The sequence below is a fragment of the Anoplopoma fimbria genome, chromosome 6 (genome assembly GCF_027596085.1).
Source record: "Anoplopoma fimbria isolate UVic2021 breed Golden Eagle Sablefish chromosome 6, Afim_UVic_2022, whole genome shotgun sequence".
Lineage (NCBI taxonomy): Eukaryota > Metazoa > Chordata > Actinopteri > Perciformes > Anoplopomatidae > Anoplopoma > Anoplopoma fimbria.
The window spans coordinates 15,582,598-15,602,341 of record NC_072454.1 but is presented as its reverse complement, the minus strand read 5'-3'; the positions used below and the strand labels follow the sequence as shown (position 1 = coordinate 15,602,341).

The following is a 19,744-nucleotide window of genomic DNA, read 5'->3' as shown; positions in this document are numbered from 1 at the left end:
AGAAATCTTTTATGGGAGTAAAATGATTTAGTTTTTTCAACTGCAGGGTAAAACATATGGTTATGTCATACAGCAGCTACACTGCCTGTTCATCCAAAGCAAATTGTAGTGTTGCTGTCCAAGGTGCTGAAAATAGAGCCTGCCTTGTTTCCTGGAAACAGGTCATATGCGACAGTTATGTTTCACGGTTCACTAGGGTGCCTATACCAGCCAGCCTCGTTAGTCCTCAAATATAGAAACTGTTCATTTGAATAGAGAGAAAGGTACATTATGAGGACGTTATGACAGAACCAGGTGGACATAGGTAGTCATAGAAAAACAAGGTTGAAACCTAGAGTTCACACTGCCCTTTGGAAAGGCAAATGCCTGGAGATGTTCAGCACACTGTGTCAGTATCCATGGAAACAGAGGAACTGAGGAAAGGACCACATTAAAACATTGCAGAGCTGATAGACATGAAGGTAAGGGTGGGAGCTGACGAGTGTTACTTCAAGACTGTTAGATAATAGCAGTTTAAGGTCAGGGCAGGAAATTTGAAGAATTTCTCATCGTGACCAGACTACACTGGGACTAAAAGGTCTGGGTTGAGCCTTGACGCTCCGTATATTAAGAACTGAAAGCTTAATTGCCTTGAACTGTTGCACACTTTGCTTCATAATGCAATGACAGGCAATTGGAAGTAAAAAGAGGACCAGTGACATATTATTGAAGCGAAACATTAAACGGAATTTCAGTTTTTCTTATAGTGAGGCTGAGAACGGCCTCTTTCATAATTGGATTAAACTAATGTTGACATGGTGATTTACATATTTTCCTGAAAGCTCCAGGCATTTTTTATTTGCCAATCATAATTTATTATTAATCATTCACAATTGGTTATTAAGAATGCAGTAAACTTTCAGTCAGTTTAACTTTGAATACATATCACTATTACTGCAATACACCCTTAACATATACTAAAGAGTTAGCTAGCTTGGGAGAAGCACATTCATTGTATCTAAAGTACAGTTCTGTTAAGATCTACAATGTTATTTTAAATGTTGCTAAATAATTTGAACCAGACTTCCCAACATTACTTTAATCTTCCCAACTGCTCTGGATCAGTGTGGGAGGAGGAGGCTGTTTTTTGTTTTGATTGAAGCACCCTCCTTTTGAATCAAGCAACAAGTGCCCCTGGCTTTATACAGTGGGTACTTGGGTGGAGGACATTAAAAACTTCAAACAACATAGCGGATGTGGCAAAGTGTCATTGAACTACAGAGAAACACTGAACAAAATGCATCGAATTTGACACTAGTCACAAAATGGCTACTTCTGCCTACTTTATTTCAATATGTAACACTCTTAAAACTCGAAACAATGCACAGAATTATTCTCCTGAACCTCAGAGGATTCCTGCTGTTATAAAGCTGCAGCTAAACGTGTAGGAATGAGCTATATGTTTATTTTGCCGGTTTCAATGCACCAACCATTTATTTACAATGTTGAACCTTCGAATGGAAGGCAGGGATAAATGAAATGCCTCTTTGTTGCACCTCACTATAAGGGAGGTCAAGCTTCGTGTACTAAAAATATTATATTGCTCGAATGTGTATACTGCAGTTACTGCATGTGTAATATACAGTACATATATGCCCTTGAGCATGTTTTGTATTTGAACATGTGTGGGATTTTTTTTCTATTTCCTTTAAACCTCACCAAAATGGTGAGTATAATGTTGTATCTTAAATAATCAAAGGGGCTGGAACTGCTAATATCATGGGATTATATAACATATTTAATTGAAAATGAGAAGTTTCAAGCTCTCAAAATAGCACGTATATAAGGAAAATGTTGACCATGTACGGACTGATTGGACCATGTTGACTTTGTCAAAAAAGAGAGGTGGAGACAGAATCTCACGTTTTACTGTACTTGGGGAATATATAAGCAGTTTTCTTAGAAAAAATAAATAATATATTCCCTGAGTTTATCCATCTACCCGATTCTCAGAAACTACCATATTTATGTAGGGAGAAAAATCAATGTGCAATATTAGCTGCAAAATATGTTGACTGTAACCATACATTTAGAGGTGCTACAAGCTCTGCAGTAAATGTTTATGACATTATCTATCTTGTTTTTTGTGTTAAGTACATTTATTCAAGAATATATAATTTATCTTTTGGCAATAATGTAACCTGAACATGCAGGTCAATAAAGCTTAAATGAAATTGGATATTCATTTTTGACTCAATGCCAACTTTGACAAGCCATCTGTGACGATACATGACTTGCAGCATTTAAACAAAAAGTGATCATTTTTAATCCTGTGTCGCATCAGGATGTGTAGGCGGACAAAACTCACATAATAGCAGATAAGGTGTACAAAGCTGTTTGTTTAAGGAACTGTATCAGCTCACAATACTCCTGACCAGATGACTTTATGACATTTAAAAAAAAATCATTTTATAAAAGTAAACGTTTTCTGGTGATGTTTTGTTGACACGCAGTACACCATGGCTACCTCACTTCCACCCACTTAATGTGCAGTATAATACATTCCTGCTCATTATAAGATGAATATTTTACAGGAACTCACACTCCAAGAAACCCTAATTCTACCTTCCCTCTGTGCTTCTCTCTGTCTTCTTTCTATAAACCAAGAGGAACAACAACAGAGGACAAAGGAAAAGCACAGGCAAAGGTGACTCACTGACTTCCTGCTCCCAGAGGACACCTCCACACCAAAGAGATGATTTCTATTAGATGATGAGCAAGTCTGAATCCACAAACAGTGGAGCCAATTATATGCACTTCTTACAAGAGATGGAGGAAAAACAAGTGAGGCAGTGTCAGGCAGCATGGCAATTAAACCCACACAGGGGCTATGTTTTCTCCTCTTGCTGGCCTACCACTGAAACATTGGGTTACACAGTATGTCTGATCAAATATATGAGATATTCTTCAAATATTATTACAAGAGCAAAACATTCAAGACAGAACAAAAGGGATAATAATGACAAATCCATGGCCCTGAAAGTTTTATCCACAGCATCGTGGAGCCCAAAAAGGCAAATAGAGCTTTCTAAACTTGACTGAACCAACTAAAGTGTATCTTGATATATTTGATGACAGGCCTCAGAAGAGCTTGTTTGGTTTAGAGGGAATTTGGTTTTGTAAAAGTATGCTTTTTGAGGCAGTGAGAAATGAATTGGTAAAATACATGTTTAGCTATTTTAGAGAATATAATTTAATTGAATTCTTTTTTTTATTTTGAGTGTTTGAAATATTATAATCTTGTGCATCCACTTTAGAAATACAAGTAATGAAATTTGACTTTCATAGTTTCTCCATATGAAAAAATATATATATATCGGTAATGTGTACATATGTCTGTATACATACAGAGGCAACCTTACTTTAATAAAAAAAACTGCAGATTTTAATAATCAAACCTGCATTCATTGATTTGTCGTGGCCACTTGGGCGCAGCACAACAAACTTCAAACACAATACTGATATTTTAAAAAGTTAATATGGCAAACGTGCTCGCAAAGAGTTGCCAAATGACACATCCAAAAGATGAAGAACAATATAAGCATTTATTTGGAGTTGTTATTCTGGCAATCTGCTTAAATGAAGTACAATATTCAGTCTCCTATTAGCTTTTAGCTCTGTTTATGGTCTCCAACAAAAATATCTGAAATATCTTAACGCTGGGCAGGCAGCAGGTATATCTGCTGCTGCTGGAAACAAGGTTTAGAGCCATGAAAGTGAACCAAAACAGTAACGTTGTAGACAGTTAAACCCTAACAATGAGCTGAAAGATGCTAAAACGCTCAACAGGGCTGAGGGGAACTGTTGAGTCAGGTAATAATTATCTTTGGGTTCAGCACTAAGAGCAACCCTTTCACATTGCATAGAATTATTTGATCCATGGTTAAAATAGAAATGGTAATTTTTGCAGCTTTAATGTTCTTTATAAAAACCAATATTCGAGTCTCTCGTAGAGACGTCAGTAGATTTCCTGAAAACCTAATCTCTGCAGATTTCAGAGACAGATATCCTATTAGCAGCATGCCAAGTGAGTATTCCATGTTAAGTGGTGGTCCTCATAATCAAGACGGGAGATGACTAGAGCCCTGATTAAATCTGACAAGGCTTCAAATCAGCTCAGCTTTAAAAATGCCCTAAAGTTGTGTGCATTGTGTGCCAGATATGTTAGGGCGAGCAAAGAAACAGATGAACTTGTGGATGCTGTTTCTTTATTTTTCTACAAGATTCAAATTATTATTTGGCTTAATGGTTACAGGTAGTGCATTCTGTCCACATTTAATCCATAGTGTCACCAGTAACCAGGCATTGTAGGTTTACCAAGCACACTTCAGACAATTTTTCTTTTAATTCATTAATTCACTATTCATTTATTATCCTTTGTTCAATTTTCAAATGAATAGGATGAGGCATCTTGATATATTAGTACTGCTGGTAGGTCCATCTGCTCCCATAATAAGTCACACGTATAAGCACAGTGAAAGTAACCATACAGCACCAGTAAATACATTCCTAATGATGGAATACCCCAACAGACATACATTCTTCGCAAGCATTTTAAAGGATTTTCAGCTCTATTTTACATGTACTGTTGATTCCGATTGAAAACTGACTTCCTGTAAGCAAAAATGTCTGGATACTAAAAAACTGGCTTGATGCTGAGCCGATAAAACTAAAGTAAATGGATTAATGAGGAGAAACACTGAGACATAATGAGATGAGGGGACAAATACAGTGTGTTCCTTGCAAAAGGTAAAGGTATACTGAGAATGTGGTTACACAATATAATGGATAATGTGTAATTGTGTAGTGCTGCCAAATGACTGAGAAGGTCATATGTGTGGGCAGCTTGTAAATTCCAACCACTGTTTGCCAAACAATCTTTTACATTAGCCACTTGTGTACTGGCCAGTTATGAAGACAGAGTGAGGAAGTGATACATATTTATAGGAAGAAGTTCTTCTTCAACGTGAGTTGTTGTCCTTTTGAATCCAGCTGACTCCTACTGAAGCTCGGCTCTCATTGACATCTGAACAAAAACAGTTTTCTCACTTTTCTAGTTGCTTTTATCCAGCAGCCCAAATTTAGAGGTGATCCTTAGCTACAGCGTTACAGGGGAGCAACCACAATAGTCTTTGACTTGTGCGCCATGTCTCCTAGTGTGCACCATGTCTACCTTTCTGCTCCTACACTGTTAATTCTCTTTAACTGTCAAACTTGTAACTGATTGCAGTGCTTCACGTTTGAGCCACAGTAATAAAACTGGCATTAGTATTTCATCTCAAAGTGATCTGACTGTCCTCTTCTGTTTATTTTTTTAGTTTTCTTCATGGCATCTCACTTTTATTTGCAATTAGAGACTTTCTCAATGGCAAAAGATTGGGCTGTCTAGAGTTTACCGGAGGACAATGTAACACCAGTGGTTGTGAGCCAATGCAAAATGGGTCGACATCTTATAGAGGCATTAGGAACACTTAATTTTCCATTTGGATGAAATATGAGAAGCTTGTCTATGCGAGACCCAAAAGTAAATGAGTCATTTTCTTTAAAGAGGCTATAATGTATCTGTTATATTCTTGGTTTTTGTACTCTCAATGGGCAGGCCAGCATCTGGTTCACAAAAGGCATTATTTTGTAGATTAGGCTTCTGGTAAATGACCAGTGAGACGTTAAATCAAATCTCTGACTTTTCAAAATAAGAGTTAAGTCATTTGAAATTTCTCAAATTAACTGGGAACCGGTGAAGATGATAAGTTCCTACTGTTGTTTATCTCCAAAAATCATGAAGAGGACCCTCATGACGTTTTGCACAATGAACTGTATGACACAGCATAGGTTCTCAACAAAATGCTCACAGTGGCCAATTCAAGATTGAAGAGCTCTTTTCAACCTAGACAAGGCCACAGCGAAGTGCCACGTGGATCTTTCCACTGCACCATTATCTGACTTGAATCCTTAGATATATGAAAACACCACTGGACCTCCATGCTTTATAAACATTGCTGAACAAATTCTTGAATGACACTTACCACATTGTGCGTCTGTGTTTGTCCAACAAGGATCAATATGTTGGAGCAGATTATAGATAAGCAGAAGTTGAGCAGTATGATGGATCGTTCGGAGCGAATATACCTAAAGAAAAAAAAAAAAGAACGATTAAAACAACCATAGTTATCAGATGATTTAGCAAATATGATGTTAGAAAAATGCACAAAGTGAAGTGTTAAAGTTACCTCCATAGCACAGCATAGATCACGGATAATGTGATCAAGGAGAGGCAAGACAGACCACAGCCAACTATCAGTGTCACAGATGGGACCCCTGAGTACTCCATGGTCTGTGGAGGAGACAGAGCAAGACAAACCAGTCAGTGGGAGGGTGGATGTGGTTCATGCAGGACAGTAAATCTTTATTGTTGCCCAGAGAGGGAAGCAATCAAGACAACCACCACCAATCTGAATAACAGTCCACAGTGGGTTTCCTAATACACTGTGTGGTTTGAAGTGCATGCGTGGGCTTGAAGGCCGTTTACATGCAAGTCTTCCCATTTATCTCTGCTGGACTTTCTATTATAAAACAATGGAGGCTGAAGTAGAGACACTGGAAGCTATAAAGGCTGAAGTGCATCGAAATTTTCTGGTTTGATTCGTTTTTCCAGTCACATTTGTGAGCTGGCCAATCAACGGCCTGCAATTTGGAGCTAGCTGTAGTCACACTATGTGGTTTGCCATTCTGCTTTTGAACACCTTAGGCCTGATGGAGGGGAAGGTAATAGTTTGTTTGTGTGCTAATGCAGAGGCCACAATGTCAACCTTTATAGTCTCATGTCAGCCTATGAGCTCAACACATGGTTTAAAAACCTCATCCACTGAATGTGACAGCAGAGACTCAGCACAGAAACATGTCAAAGCTGACAACTGTTATCTTCCCCACTGACCAAATGTATGTTTTACTGACACCCAGGCACCTGCATGCACACACCCTCCCGCGTGCACGCGCGCACTCTAAGTTGCCCAAATGTATGTGAAAACTACAAATATCCGCCCACAATCCCCCTTTACCGCTGGATTACTATTTAACGGGATTAGCACACCAAAGATTCAATTTCCATTTGCACTAGCACACACACACACACACACACACACACACACACACACACACACACACACACACACACACACACACACACTCTCCCTCTCACACACACACACACACACACACACACACACACACAGGCACCGATTCTGCTTTACATTGGCCTATAAAACCCACCCTGAATAACAAATCAATAGCCTACTTACTATTTCTCTTGGTCGCTGAGCCAAAATGGCGAAGGTAGATACACGATCACATAAGCATTTTGTATGAGATGCATCTGTTAGCACCGTTTTACATCCTTTTGCGGACCAGGCTCCCCAAGAATCGTTCCTGCAAGAAGAAGGCAGAGGCAATTAGAGGCTTAGATCCAAGCGGTGGCACGAATTCACAGGATTTATCGACATCGCTTCGGATTTTGTCTAATTTAATTATTTATTTGAATCGAGAGCTATAGAGCCGCATGGAACTGTTAGGTTAAAAAAAAAAAACACAAAAAAAAAAAAAAAAAAAACAGACACATCGACACGGCTCTTGTGTGGCTACGAGCAGCGTTTCAGCTGGAGCAGATCGAGAGGCAGAGACACGCAGGAGGGGGAGGACGCACGGAGCTGTCCAAGCAGACCGGTGCTGATTGATTCGCTATAGGCAGATAGATACCGAGAAGTGTTGTGAAAACATCGCCATTCCCTCACAATGCTTAGAGATAAGAGCGGTCATATTTACCTGTGTGCCTGTCTGCGTGAATCTATATTCCTCTTTTTTTTTTTTTTTTTTTTTTTTATAATTTTTGATTTTTTTCCTTCTCCCCCCCCCCCCTCCTCTCAATGCCCCTGTTATCCTGTCTTTTTGTCCTTTTTCGGTTGATTTTTTTTTCACCCACCCCCACCCCCACCTCAGCTGTTTTAATTAGCAGCTTTTGAACGCTTCCTTGGGGGGGATTTTCACCCTGGAAACGGTGGACAGCATCAGATTGATACTCTGTGTTCCTCTCTGCTGGCGTGAGAGGGGGAGGTTGATACAATGGGAAAGGAAACGCACGCTGTCGCAGCATCTGTTCATTCTGCCGCACGTCTACTGACATGACGGGCACAAGTGTTGGTTCGGGATTATTCCTGAAAATCATTTTTACACGAAAGTTGTCGCTCGCCGGAACGAAGCGCTTTGCAATTAAATAAATAAAAAAAACACTGCAGAACTAATACCACCCCGCGGAAGCAGCGCGAATGGTTGCAACCAGTCTACACTTCACACGGCTAGTAGGTGAAATGAAAGGAGCGCTTCTCTTCCATTTGTCATTCGCCCCCACTCATTTTCCATCTGCAGAAAAAAATAAAAATCCCCCTCCTTGATTAAATGTGAAAACTGAATTTGCACAAACATGTAGCCTGACTGTGCTCGGATCAGTTTTTTTTTTTGTTTTTGCCGCAGCACATAACTTCATATGAAGATTCGTGTCACAAACAAGCAGACACCTGTTGTCCACCTTGCTGTCTTATGACTCTACAGCATCCTGCTCACATCACGACAGAGCTACACAATCCACCTGAGATATGCAGATTCATACCACTGATTTAAAAACAACACAGAGCATACTAGCTGTTGGTTTGTGTACCCAGTGGCTTCTGCTGCGTGAGGCAATCCTGCTTTGTCATTTGATCAATATGGCTGCAATATTTATTATTCCTGGAAGGGACTGTGGAGCGCTTTGCAAATTTCCAACCAGTATTCTGAGCTGTCTTTACACAGTGATGCAACAATACAAAAACCTATTCACTTCAAACCTCTCATCTCTTCTCTTCCTAACTGGGTTGCCACTGTTAGTTGAACTGATGCATGTTTGACTGCACACAGAAAGCAAGTCAGCTTGTATCCAGTAGTTCAGCACCCTCATGTATCAATTTCAAATCATTAATTGAAAAAAAAAACAATAATATATATATATAAGTTTCTGAATCCCTCACTATGATTAATCTAATTGCCTTGTGAAGTTGATATATGAAGCCCATATTCTCTGCAGGGTGTCTCACTGCAGTTGGAGCAGTACATCACGTCTTAAAGGCCCATATGCACCATTCTGCAGATTGAAATGTTCAAGGATTTCGTTGGTGAAAACAAAAAGCCAGTGTGGCTAAACAGTAAGGCCCCTGTGGGTGCAATAAAGGCCCCAGTTTAGTGACAGAATAGGAGCCATGCCTTGATAACTAGTGAAAGACAAAATACTGACAAAACACATGTTGCTGACCTAAGCCTAAAGCCCTTATAAGGCCTAGAGGAAATGTTGGACATCATTTTAAAACTCCACCTGACCCAAAAGCAGAAAAGGGTGCAAAATTAAAAAGCATTGCTTGTTTCGGCTTTTTATCAGTAGAGGTGTCTGACTATCTCTGAGTCCATTGAGATGTTGCAATGCGCTACGTTCTTCATAACTGTAGGTATTGGGGAGGTTTCTCTGTGCATAGTCATACACAGTTAACATTTTCATACGGCTTGGGCTTGAAAACAAACAAAAAGAGAACACGTTCTTTAATACTAGCCTCGGCTTGTCATTGTTTGAGGTTATCCCCGTAGGACAGAGAGACGAGCTGTGATGAAGTTGATGGGTGACCAACAAGCGTCACAGACTTCACGTCACACAGCTGCCCACTGAACATCGCCCTTTGGTATGCTGCTGTTGCACGCTCAAAACACGACTGTCACATTCAGGAGCCAACCCACTCTCCGATGCACACTTTGTTTTGATTTGAGATTGTTAGCACGTGTGATGCCTCTACTTCCAAATAACTTTTGGATGGATCAGCCGCTCCCCCCGGTGAAGACTCAATCCTCAACGTGATCTGTTCCTAACTTTTGACTTGATAGATGTTTGCTTCTCTTTTGTGCCGCTGTGAGAAGCTGACAGGAGAGCATCCCCGACTGGGGATTTATGTGCGACAAGTTTTGATGTGTTGCCTGACCTTATCGGGGGCTTGGTGGCCTAAGAATATAAACTGTCCCCTAGAGAAAATGTCAGTGCTGATGTTAGCCACAGTGAGACTGATGACATGACATTCATCACACAGTTGTGGATGAACACTTACCGTCCATGCTGTAATGTATTGACAACTTGGTAGTAAAACTTCCATGATTGAAATTTGTGACAGATTTCAATCGTGTTCCAATTCTAAAAATATTTGAGTGTCAAGATGCAAGAGAAGTGACAGCACAGTGACTTAGAGAGTCGACAAAGTTTTAGACACATTCATTATTTAGACCGTCATGTCTTACTGAGACAGAGAGATAGACGGTTGCTCAAAACTCCAATTCAGTTTGTCTTCTTTGCTGAACTTTGACAGATCGTGTTCCTCCAGCAATAGAGATCTTATTACCAAACCCATAACTTATCCACATTTTCAAGCAGTGCACTTAAAAGTCAAACAGTGAAGCTCTGCAACCTCATGATTGTCCAGCTAAAAAAGCTGGAGCAGCCTTATGGACTGAATGATCAGACTGGACTGCAGTTTTTAGCCTGTGCTGTTATATACACGTCATTCAGTTTTGAATATGACACCTCTTTGTTCACCTTTTACCATTTCTTCAGGAATGCGGGGTAACCATCCAAAAAGCTCTTTAAATGAATCACAGGCCCACATCAGATTATCCAAGCACTTGGCTGAGGGCTTAAAGAGTGCCTTAGGCAATGCACTTTGGGGCAATTTTTTTAAAGTCTTAAAAGAATGACACACAATGACAGGCAGAAGAGAGTGGGGGCAACGCTGGGAAATTATTCCATCTATGTTGAATCTCTTGATCACAGTGCAATTCATGTGAGCCTGTGCGCCCCACTGAGTGTGTTAACTGAATGAATACAAAAGAAAGAGCATATTTTTCTATGTAGGAGGAACAATCTGAGTGGGACGAAACCCTGAAAAGGAGGTAGACAACCAAAAGAACCTGCACAACCTGCACAAGTGCATACAAGTGAAGGTGTTTTGCACCAATAGGTCTGTTCTGCCGATTATCACTTTTCAGTTCACCTATAACTGTGTCTGTCTAAATCCCTTTGGTTACCACAACTTAAACAGCTAAAGTATCTAACCCATTATTAATCAAACTGTGTGTTTCCTCAATTAAAGCTAAAGGTAGCTAACATGACTTGCCATATGGTTTGTTCAACAGAACCATCTAAGAAGCCGTATTTGGAAACTGTTTGGAAAAGGGCTGACACTTTCAAAAAATACAGGTGATTGGATGAACCATCTGTCAATCAAACTCTACCAGAAGCGAGTCGGGAGAAGAGAGAAAAAAACTATTTTTCATCAAGAAAAGCCCTTATATAGTTGTTTGCTTTTCTTTCAATGAAGAAAAACTCACACGTTTTGATATAACTGATGCTTTTGCAGAATCTGTTCTAACAGTCGCCTCTCCATATCATCACACACACACCCAAGCCACACCTGTAGCTGCCAGTAGCCGCTCACAGGCTGTGAATAGTCGGTTCTCTGGCTTACCAGACACAAACGCATTACGTGAAACCTGACGAAATTGATTTTCGTGTCATATGTGATCCTGCAATTGTTGCGTGATCTTGTGAAATAGCAACAAACCAGCTAAAAAAGTGGTGACAACTGACAATGTGAATCCTGCTCTCTCATGGATGAGCCGACCCCACTAGGTTTATAAGTAAAGCAACATATAAATAAAATAATAAGGGCAAAGAAATAAGTCAGAACTGACAATGACACTTGTTCTACCTCAGGGTGTACATGCGATTTACCCCAACTCACATTCTGTGTTCTCACCCACACAAACACAGCAAAACCTCCTGTTGTCAACTAATGCATGGTCTGTGTCCGCATCAGTCCAATGAGTCCTTATCGGATTGAAGCTTCAAATTACTGCAAACATCGCCCACGTTGTTACTTCTCCTGCCTCCTAATGTTCTTTAACAGCGTACAGAGATCATTGCAAAGTGGACCAGATGTCCTGAGCAAAACCAGAAGTGGTTTAATTTGATTGTAAACAAATCCACCAGAAAAAAAGAATGCAAAGCTCCCCTCTGCAGAGTCCACAGTTTCCATTCAAAACCAAACTAAAAACAAGTCTTTCTAATCTGATCAATGTGAATCTTTGGTGCAAATGTGTCTTTTTGAGGATCTATGAGGTGAAAAACTTGACAACTGATCTGAAATAAGGAAACATCAAAGAAGCTTGACGTCAACGAAAGACACCTTTAGAGAGAGCTCTCAAAATAATTAAAGAGCTTGAATAAAACTTTAAGTGAAAGATAAAGCCAGAGACGTACATTTGGAGCTCTCCATATATATCACCAGCTGCAGGTATATTTATTGTTTGCAAAACTTGTTGAATTTCTTAAAACTTAAGCATACAGAACCTGTTGATTGTAGATTCTTATTTTGGTCCAACAGTCTGTGAGGAGAAGCTATAGAATAATGATTTTGTTTGTCTGTAACTAAGCATCAGCAAAGCAAAGCTGGAAGTTTGTCAAACTGGGCCAATGGAACTCATGCAGCAAAACCATCTTCTGTTATCTATTCCATAATAATGTGTAAGAACCCAGCTGATGGAGAACCAAGTTTAGCAATAAAGGTATCTCTTGGTTCTTAGACTTCCTCTCAGTTGGCTGAGGTGTTTGGTGTGGCCTGTTTGGCTCAATTCCAGGATGTCCAGATGTTACTAGAACCTGGAGCTGCAACAGCTGCTATTCACACCTTAACATATAAATGATTAATAGGTTTTTGCTCCACAGGAAGCAGAGTGTTCTTGGTAAATGTATGGTATGAACTGTATAGGTAACTTGAGATATAACTATTGAGGTAATTTATGAACAACAGCAGTTTATTACTCATCAGTTTAGATTGCTATAATTTGATGATGTTTTGGTGATGTTTATATTATATAGCAGTATCTAAAACATTGCAATTAAGTCTCTTGCTATTACAAAGTGTCTACAGTTTTTAGTTTTTTTTAATCCTTTAGGCTTTTATTATTTAGTACATGACCTTATCTGTTCTGCAGACTAAATCATCGAAATTGACTCGAGTAGACTAAAAGAAGGAAACACTAAATCTAACGGCCTGAGTCTCAGCACATTTTTCCCACTGCAGCTATGCCAAATGTATCATACATGTTTGTCCATAAAGATAAAAATCTGTTTGGTTACACTGCACCCTAAAAGGAAACAACATTCATTACTTATAATAGCATCATAGTAAGAACATCATTTATCTAATTTAGACTGTTTTAGAACGGAAGCAAACAACATGAATCAAGGAGAATCAAATCATAAAAATAAAAGAAACGTTTGATAAATAATTCAGTCAGTAAAAAAGGCTGTGTGTATTAAATATGTTTTAAAGAGGGGTCAAGAGGCTTTTAATTCTGATGTATACAGTTATTTCAGGAACTAAAAGTCTTAAATGATGTATGTTTTCTTCTCAGTTTAGGGTTTGGCCTGGATAAGACATTTGTAGATAAACTGAGAGGAGGATGCAAAAACATGATGTGATTAAAAGTCAGAGAGACACTCATATGGCTTCCCATGCACTCCGCAGGCTTTACAAGGATTCAGAGTAGTTTTAAAGCATCTAATTGCAGGGGAAGGCTCGTACTAGCTTGTAATGTCATTCTGTAATTTTTCTTTTGATGCATATTTGGTGGCAGTTTGGAGCAACTAAGAAGCTAAAATGTATGCAAGCGATTACAATACTCAAAATGAGATTAATTCATCTTCTGAAACCATTTAAAGATAGATGAGTTCTAAGCTTAGACAGGCTGGAAAGTAATCTGATTTAAACTCATGCTGGAGTCACAATAATACTAAATCTCCAAGATAGTGCACATTAGTGTGAGATAATAAATCCCCCTTGACGTTGTATTTTTGAACACTACAGGAAAGTTGACTGATCTAAAACCACTGTGTTGCATTTCACATTTTTCCCTTGGCACAGTGGCGAGATATTGGCAATTTCAGGCTTGTTTGATAGCTGAAAATATTGACATTTCAAAGAGTAATAAAAGTGTTTGCATCCGACCTGTTTACACTCGGTGCTGTGGAGCCGCAGACTTGAAGTGTAAATGAAACAAAAACAAACTAACCGATATTGGCTCTCTGTATACCCTAATGTTTTATTTTTAACATCTAGAGCTGCATACTATCAGCATGCTTATTGATATATTTGCTTTGTTCTTTACTGCATTTTGTTCTTTTATACTTTGAGCTAATCACTGCCAGGTGCAGTAGATTATCCTCTAATTGTCTGGGTTACAAAAGTAGTCCAAACATGACAATCTCAGAGAGCACATGATATTAATTGTGTTCCAGACCATTGTCACATGTGACAGGTGCAATTTAGCATATTTTACTTGCAAAAAAGTAAATTAGGATTGCTTGGGAACTAATTATCTTGTCAACATATATTTAAAATGATGCAGAAAAGTATCTGCCTAATGATTTTATTCAAAGTCACGTTAATTATCATCTTCTTAATATTGCTAATTATCAGTGACTTAAATGGGTCATATTTTAATGTAAAATGTATTATACCACAGTTTGAAATACTCCATTACTGGTAAAAGTTCTGCATTCATTTTTTTGATTAATGTGACTGATGTATAACATACAACTAGCGTTTTAATGTTGGAGCTGGAATTAAAATGAGTACCTTAAACTTGCACTTCAATTATAGTACTTGAGTAAATGTGTTCAGCCACTTTCCATCACTGAAAATTATCAATACAAGTCGAAAGATACTTTATATAATAATGGGGATTATGTCTCAACAAATGTTAAAAAGCACTCAGTACTGGTGAGAAGAAAATGCCCAATTTTATGCCCATTAACGTTTTTTCTGAATTTTTTTGCTGGCTTGCTTTCCCTGAAATTAATAGTTTTAATATATATATAATTATTCTCATTAAACCAGTGGCTTATTTCAGTACAAAATATCCAAAATAAAAAGCACAAGAAACTCTCTCTTATTGCTTCCTTTCACTAAAAAAAGAACAATGCATTTATCTAGTTTTGCATGTTATTAGGATTTAACAGCTCTTTATTAAAAAGGCTCCCATTCGGGCTCAGAAAGCCCCACAGTAAATGAAGAATAGTATAGTATGTATTATATCACAATATCAAGCTACAGCTTTGTAGCGATGAACAGCATGTCCTCTTCTCAAAACGGTCTCCCCAGCTTACATAAACAGACAAAACACAAGAGTTTTTCCTTGTGTTGTCACATAGGAATACTGACGCCTCAGGCTTGAAAGTAAGGCAGCAGAGACTCAGTTGTGGAAGCTTTGCTGTAGCTGTGTTCAGCAAAGTATTCACATGTTGTGTATCTGGACCTCAGCGAGTCAGAGGACACAGTTCTCCACTTGTGAAAACATTTTTGCTCTGCTAATGGTTACAGTGAGCACTCTTTTCTGGTTTGGACCAACATGGCTGACAGATGGTGTATTACCCCCTTCAATGAGTCCTGAGAGTGGCTGCTATTGTGTTATAGGACGGGCCAACTGTTTGAAATGAACATGATAATCATAGCATGGAGTCATTCAGTGGTGCTCTGATTAAAATGAGTTTAGGAAACAAATGCTGAAATGAAACACTTTGTTTGTGAAAGTCAGAGAAAGAGAATAGAGCGGAGTTGTCCCAGTTGTATTTTTGCTGTTCAAAAATAGTCTGGTTGCCTTCAAATACCATGATAGTGGACAGACTAGGCACAGTGCACATGCTATTTCAGAGAAAAAATAAGAACCTCATATAAGCTGTTGCCTGAGCCGGTCTAAAATATTTCCAGTATGCCCAATTTAATTATTTGTATCTGTAAGGCAGTGGTGTTACAAGGCAATACAGTATTGTGGCATGTGTTATTATTTTCTATTTTAGATAAGTATTAGATATACCAATCCAGTAATCTATGAATTTATCTAAATATCAGATTGGTCTTGAAATTATGAATGGTTGAATTGTTGATTTGGCAACACCTGCTGTTACTGTTGGCAGTTGCCTTCTTTTTTGTAATAAAAAACAGCCCCTGAGTTGCGTTGTGTCTGTTCTTTTTGTTGTGAAACTAGTAAATATTAGTCTCTCAGCTAAAGCAGGCCTTACTGCAAAGAACAAGACAAGTTGACTTTCTGCGAGTGGAAATGCTCCAACAACTTTGTTTTTTATCAAGTGACAGTGTGACAAGAACATTGTTGTCAAATGTTAACAGTGCAGGTACAAAAATCATTCCACTACAAACCACGCATCATCAAATCCACTCAAACAGCACCCCAACACCAAACTTGGGCAAAACAAGCCCACTTCAAAACAATTATATATACTGTAAGAGTCAGCAAAACAAATGTCAGAAAATCATTAATAAGAAGTGTAAATGTAGGGAATCGATGGAATAATGTCAAAACTTAAAAATATACTGTAGTATAATACAACCCCAAACTAATAAGATAAGTTTTGTTGCAATTGTTTCAGGTCTTAATTTGTCTCCATGAATACTTTTCTGGTTTTAGTTTGTGCTGTTGTTTTGGGTATCTTTTTGCTGATGCAGCTGTGTTTTGCATATGTCCTCATGATGTCTGAGAGTTTTCCCTCTTGCTATGTTATATAATTCCGCAGTGTTTGTGGCTGATGCTCCAGCTCTTCAGGCAGTGACTATCCAGCCTGTTTGTCTCTCTGTAAATTGCCTTATAGAAATTTGTATTTTTCAGATGTCTGTTAAAGCCTTCACATGCTGCTAATTGGCTTTAACTTAACATTCTGGCAAGTACAACTCAATTGTATGAATATATTTTTAACTGAGATTTAGAGGAGCAAATTTATGAGTGAAGAACGTCCGTTTATATATTTATACTAGACATAGGAACACTGCAATTCCAAAGCTTCACCCACACACTGAATACAATGAAAATACTCAAACTAAATTACTACAGGCTTACATCAACATGTGTTAAGAGTCTTAACATCATACAGTCTTCTTCACAACAGTTTCATTTATAGCTGAGATTTAGTAGAGCTGTATTATCGCTTAAGGTATTCCATATAATTTGTCCACCCCCTGATCAGGCTTTAATGTATAATTTTGTCTTGCAGGCTTTTTTCCCCACCTCCCTTTCTTGTTTGTTGTGCTATTGGCTCACCCAGCTTCTCTGCAAAGAGAAATGTGTTCCTGACTTTTGAAGATGAACACAAACCCAGTTCCAGGGGCATAACAGTTAAGCAGTATAACAACATCAGAAAAACAGAGAGCAAGTTAGAAAAGTGAAAGAGCGTGCCCACTTACATTACGGTGCTGTCCCACAGTGCACAGTAAGGGTTCATTGTTCCCTGGAAGGCAAGAAAGGACAAAATGTTTATCAGCTAAATTATGGTGATAATTGATCATCATCATCATCATCATCATCATCATCATCATCATCATCATCATCATCATCATCATAAGCAGACTACATATTCGTCCTTCAGTGCAGATCTTTGTGTTTCATGGATCAGATAAATTAGAGTGCAGAGTGCAACATCAGAGCGACACACACACTTGCTGACACAGACTTGCATGCACTTTATCTCCAAGATGAATAAAAAGGCCCCGGATCATAAAAGGGATTGTCCATGTAAGTATCTGACTGCAGTTTACTCTCATGACACCAGGCACTTGCAAATGTGCCGTGGTCATTGTAGAACATTCAGTCAACGGTCAACGGATGGTTTTAAACCAAAGTATCACAAAAAGATATATTCATATGCTCAAACAACATAGGCATTGGTTGATCTGAAAACGGCAGAATGAGTGTGGTGCTTACATTCGCCAGGTGAGCCAGTTCAATCTCCAGGTGGGACTGAGTTGCCTTGGGCTCAGGTCTCACAGTCACAGCGATGACCTTAGAGTTCACAACTGTGTAGTTCCTGAATCAAACAAAAATGCATTTAACTTCCTATTGTTCCACACTGTTTGATTGTAATTTGTCTAACACAATATGGCAAATTAGAGGCTAATCATGACTTATATACATGCTTAATTGTGTTAGCATGTATATCCCTATAGTATCTTATGGGTATAAAAGATGAACAACATTTCAAATGTTCAAAGTCGTCAACCTGATTTTGCTTCAAACACCTGAGGTCTATTTTTATGCTGTGTGAAGAAACTTTAACACTCACGTATTAGGTTCAAGTGCAGAGTCAGTGAGACTAAACTGGATTTGGGGTCTTTGAGAGGATTTTGTGCACAGTTTGAATTTAAAGTTCCCCTCTAATCTAATCTAATCTAATCTAATCTAATAATCAAAAAAGTATGCTTTGAGTTAATGTTTAAACTACTAGAGTATTAGGTCAAGAATTTTCTCCAGTGCAGTTTGTATTGAATACTCACCATTTATAAAGGTTGGGAGGTTTTAAAAACTGCCCATTAGATGTTAAAGCAGCTATAAAGGATGCTTGCCAGTGTTCAAAACATACAACAGAGAGTTCAAACCCGAAGTTTCTTCTGCCATTATAGTCCTGTTTCAAAAACCATCTCCAGCTTTTGTGAAGATGACAGAATATTCTTTTTATTAGAAGCTAAAATCCATGAACGCTTACCACAATTAGGAAAACTGTCAACTTCACAAAGGAAAGTAGAAGTGAGACTGCAGCAGCCCGCTACTAGCACCAATTGAGCTGAGAATATTTTTAACCGACAATGTCATTCAATACAAGTCAGTTTTCTGGACTTATTTTTAAATGGAAATCAATGGCATGAATGGATAAGTGCTTCAGTTCTCGACTCCAAGTGGACTTCTAATATTTTGTGTTGAAAAAGTTATTTCCTTCTTATAAACCTCACAAGTCTAACAGTTGCTACTTAATGTCTGTAAAGGGCGAGCTTCAGAGTCCCATTATGAGCTTGTCTCCACATGTGCACAGAGGGCTGTTGCTCCACCTGTGACAGCTGGCCTGGCCGGTCCAGGAATGACCGTTCTGTCCTTGGGACGTTGGTGCCAGGGACTTGTTGATCGGGGTGTGACACCAGGTGTTTGTTCAGGACATCCTGCTGCTCTTCCAGGCACTAATGTCATTCTTAATTAACTACATATTCCATGCTACAGTGAATATGTTTCATTAAGAGTCAACACGAACACACTTTATAGATATCAGAACCTGATGTCTGTTAGCACTCAGGACTCAATTAGAACAATTATAAATGTATAAAAGTATCCTTCAAGGTCATCAACTTTAACTGAAAGCAAAATACACAACAAAGAAGCGAAGGAAAAGTATTTGGTTGTCTCGTTCTCCTGTTGAAACTTTCATGTCTTTAAATTGGAACATTTCAAACACAGCTTGTTTTTAAGATTAGCTTTTCTCTGAATTAAAAATGGAAACTTCTGCAGTTTTCAAAGTATTAAATTTGTTTAATATTTCCTCCTGCCAGCAGACCAGAAAATACAAATAAGGAGATATCCTGCCCTTACTTTGGTGAAGGTAGCATGAGTCCGAGAGTCTTGTAGAGTACTGTTCCCAAAATGAAGACAGGCGATCCCTCCATTTCTAAAAAGTAAAAATGAACAATGAATTAACATTATTGTCAGGTTCTAATACTAATAGACCTTTTTTTATTGTATCACCTATAATACGAGT

The 19,744-nt window shown here is 38.5% G+C and overlaps 1 protein-coding gene across 1 annotated transcript in view; it reads right to left on the bottom strand.

Annotated features, from left to right (window-relative positions):
- adgrb3 (adhesion G protein-coupled receptor B3) overlaps positions 1-19,744 on the bottom strand; it is a 105,929-nt gene that overhangs the window by 12,833 nt on the left and 73,352 nt on the right. The window contains exons 13-18 of the mRNA XM_054599948.1: positions 19,579-19,654; positions 17,929-18,031; positions 17,412-17,455; positions 7,338-7,464; positions 6,270-6,373; positions 6,066-6,168 (exon numbers count right to left, since the gene is read on the bottom strand). Coding sequence (XP_054455923.1) covers positions 6,066-6,168; positions 6,270-6,373; positions 7,338-7,464; positions 17,412-17,455; positions 17,929-18,031; positions 19,579-19,654 — 557 coding nt within the window. The remainder of the gene's footprint in view (positions 1-6,065; positions 6,169-6,269; positions 6,374-7,337; positions 7,465-17,411; positions 17,456-17,928; positions 18,032-19,578; positions 19,655-19,744) is intronic.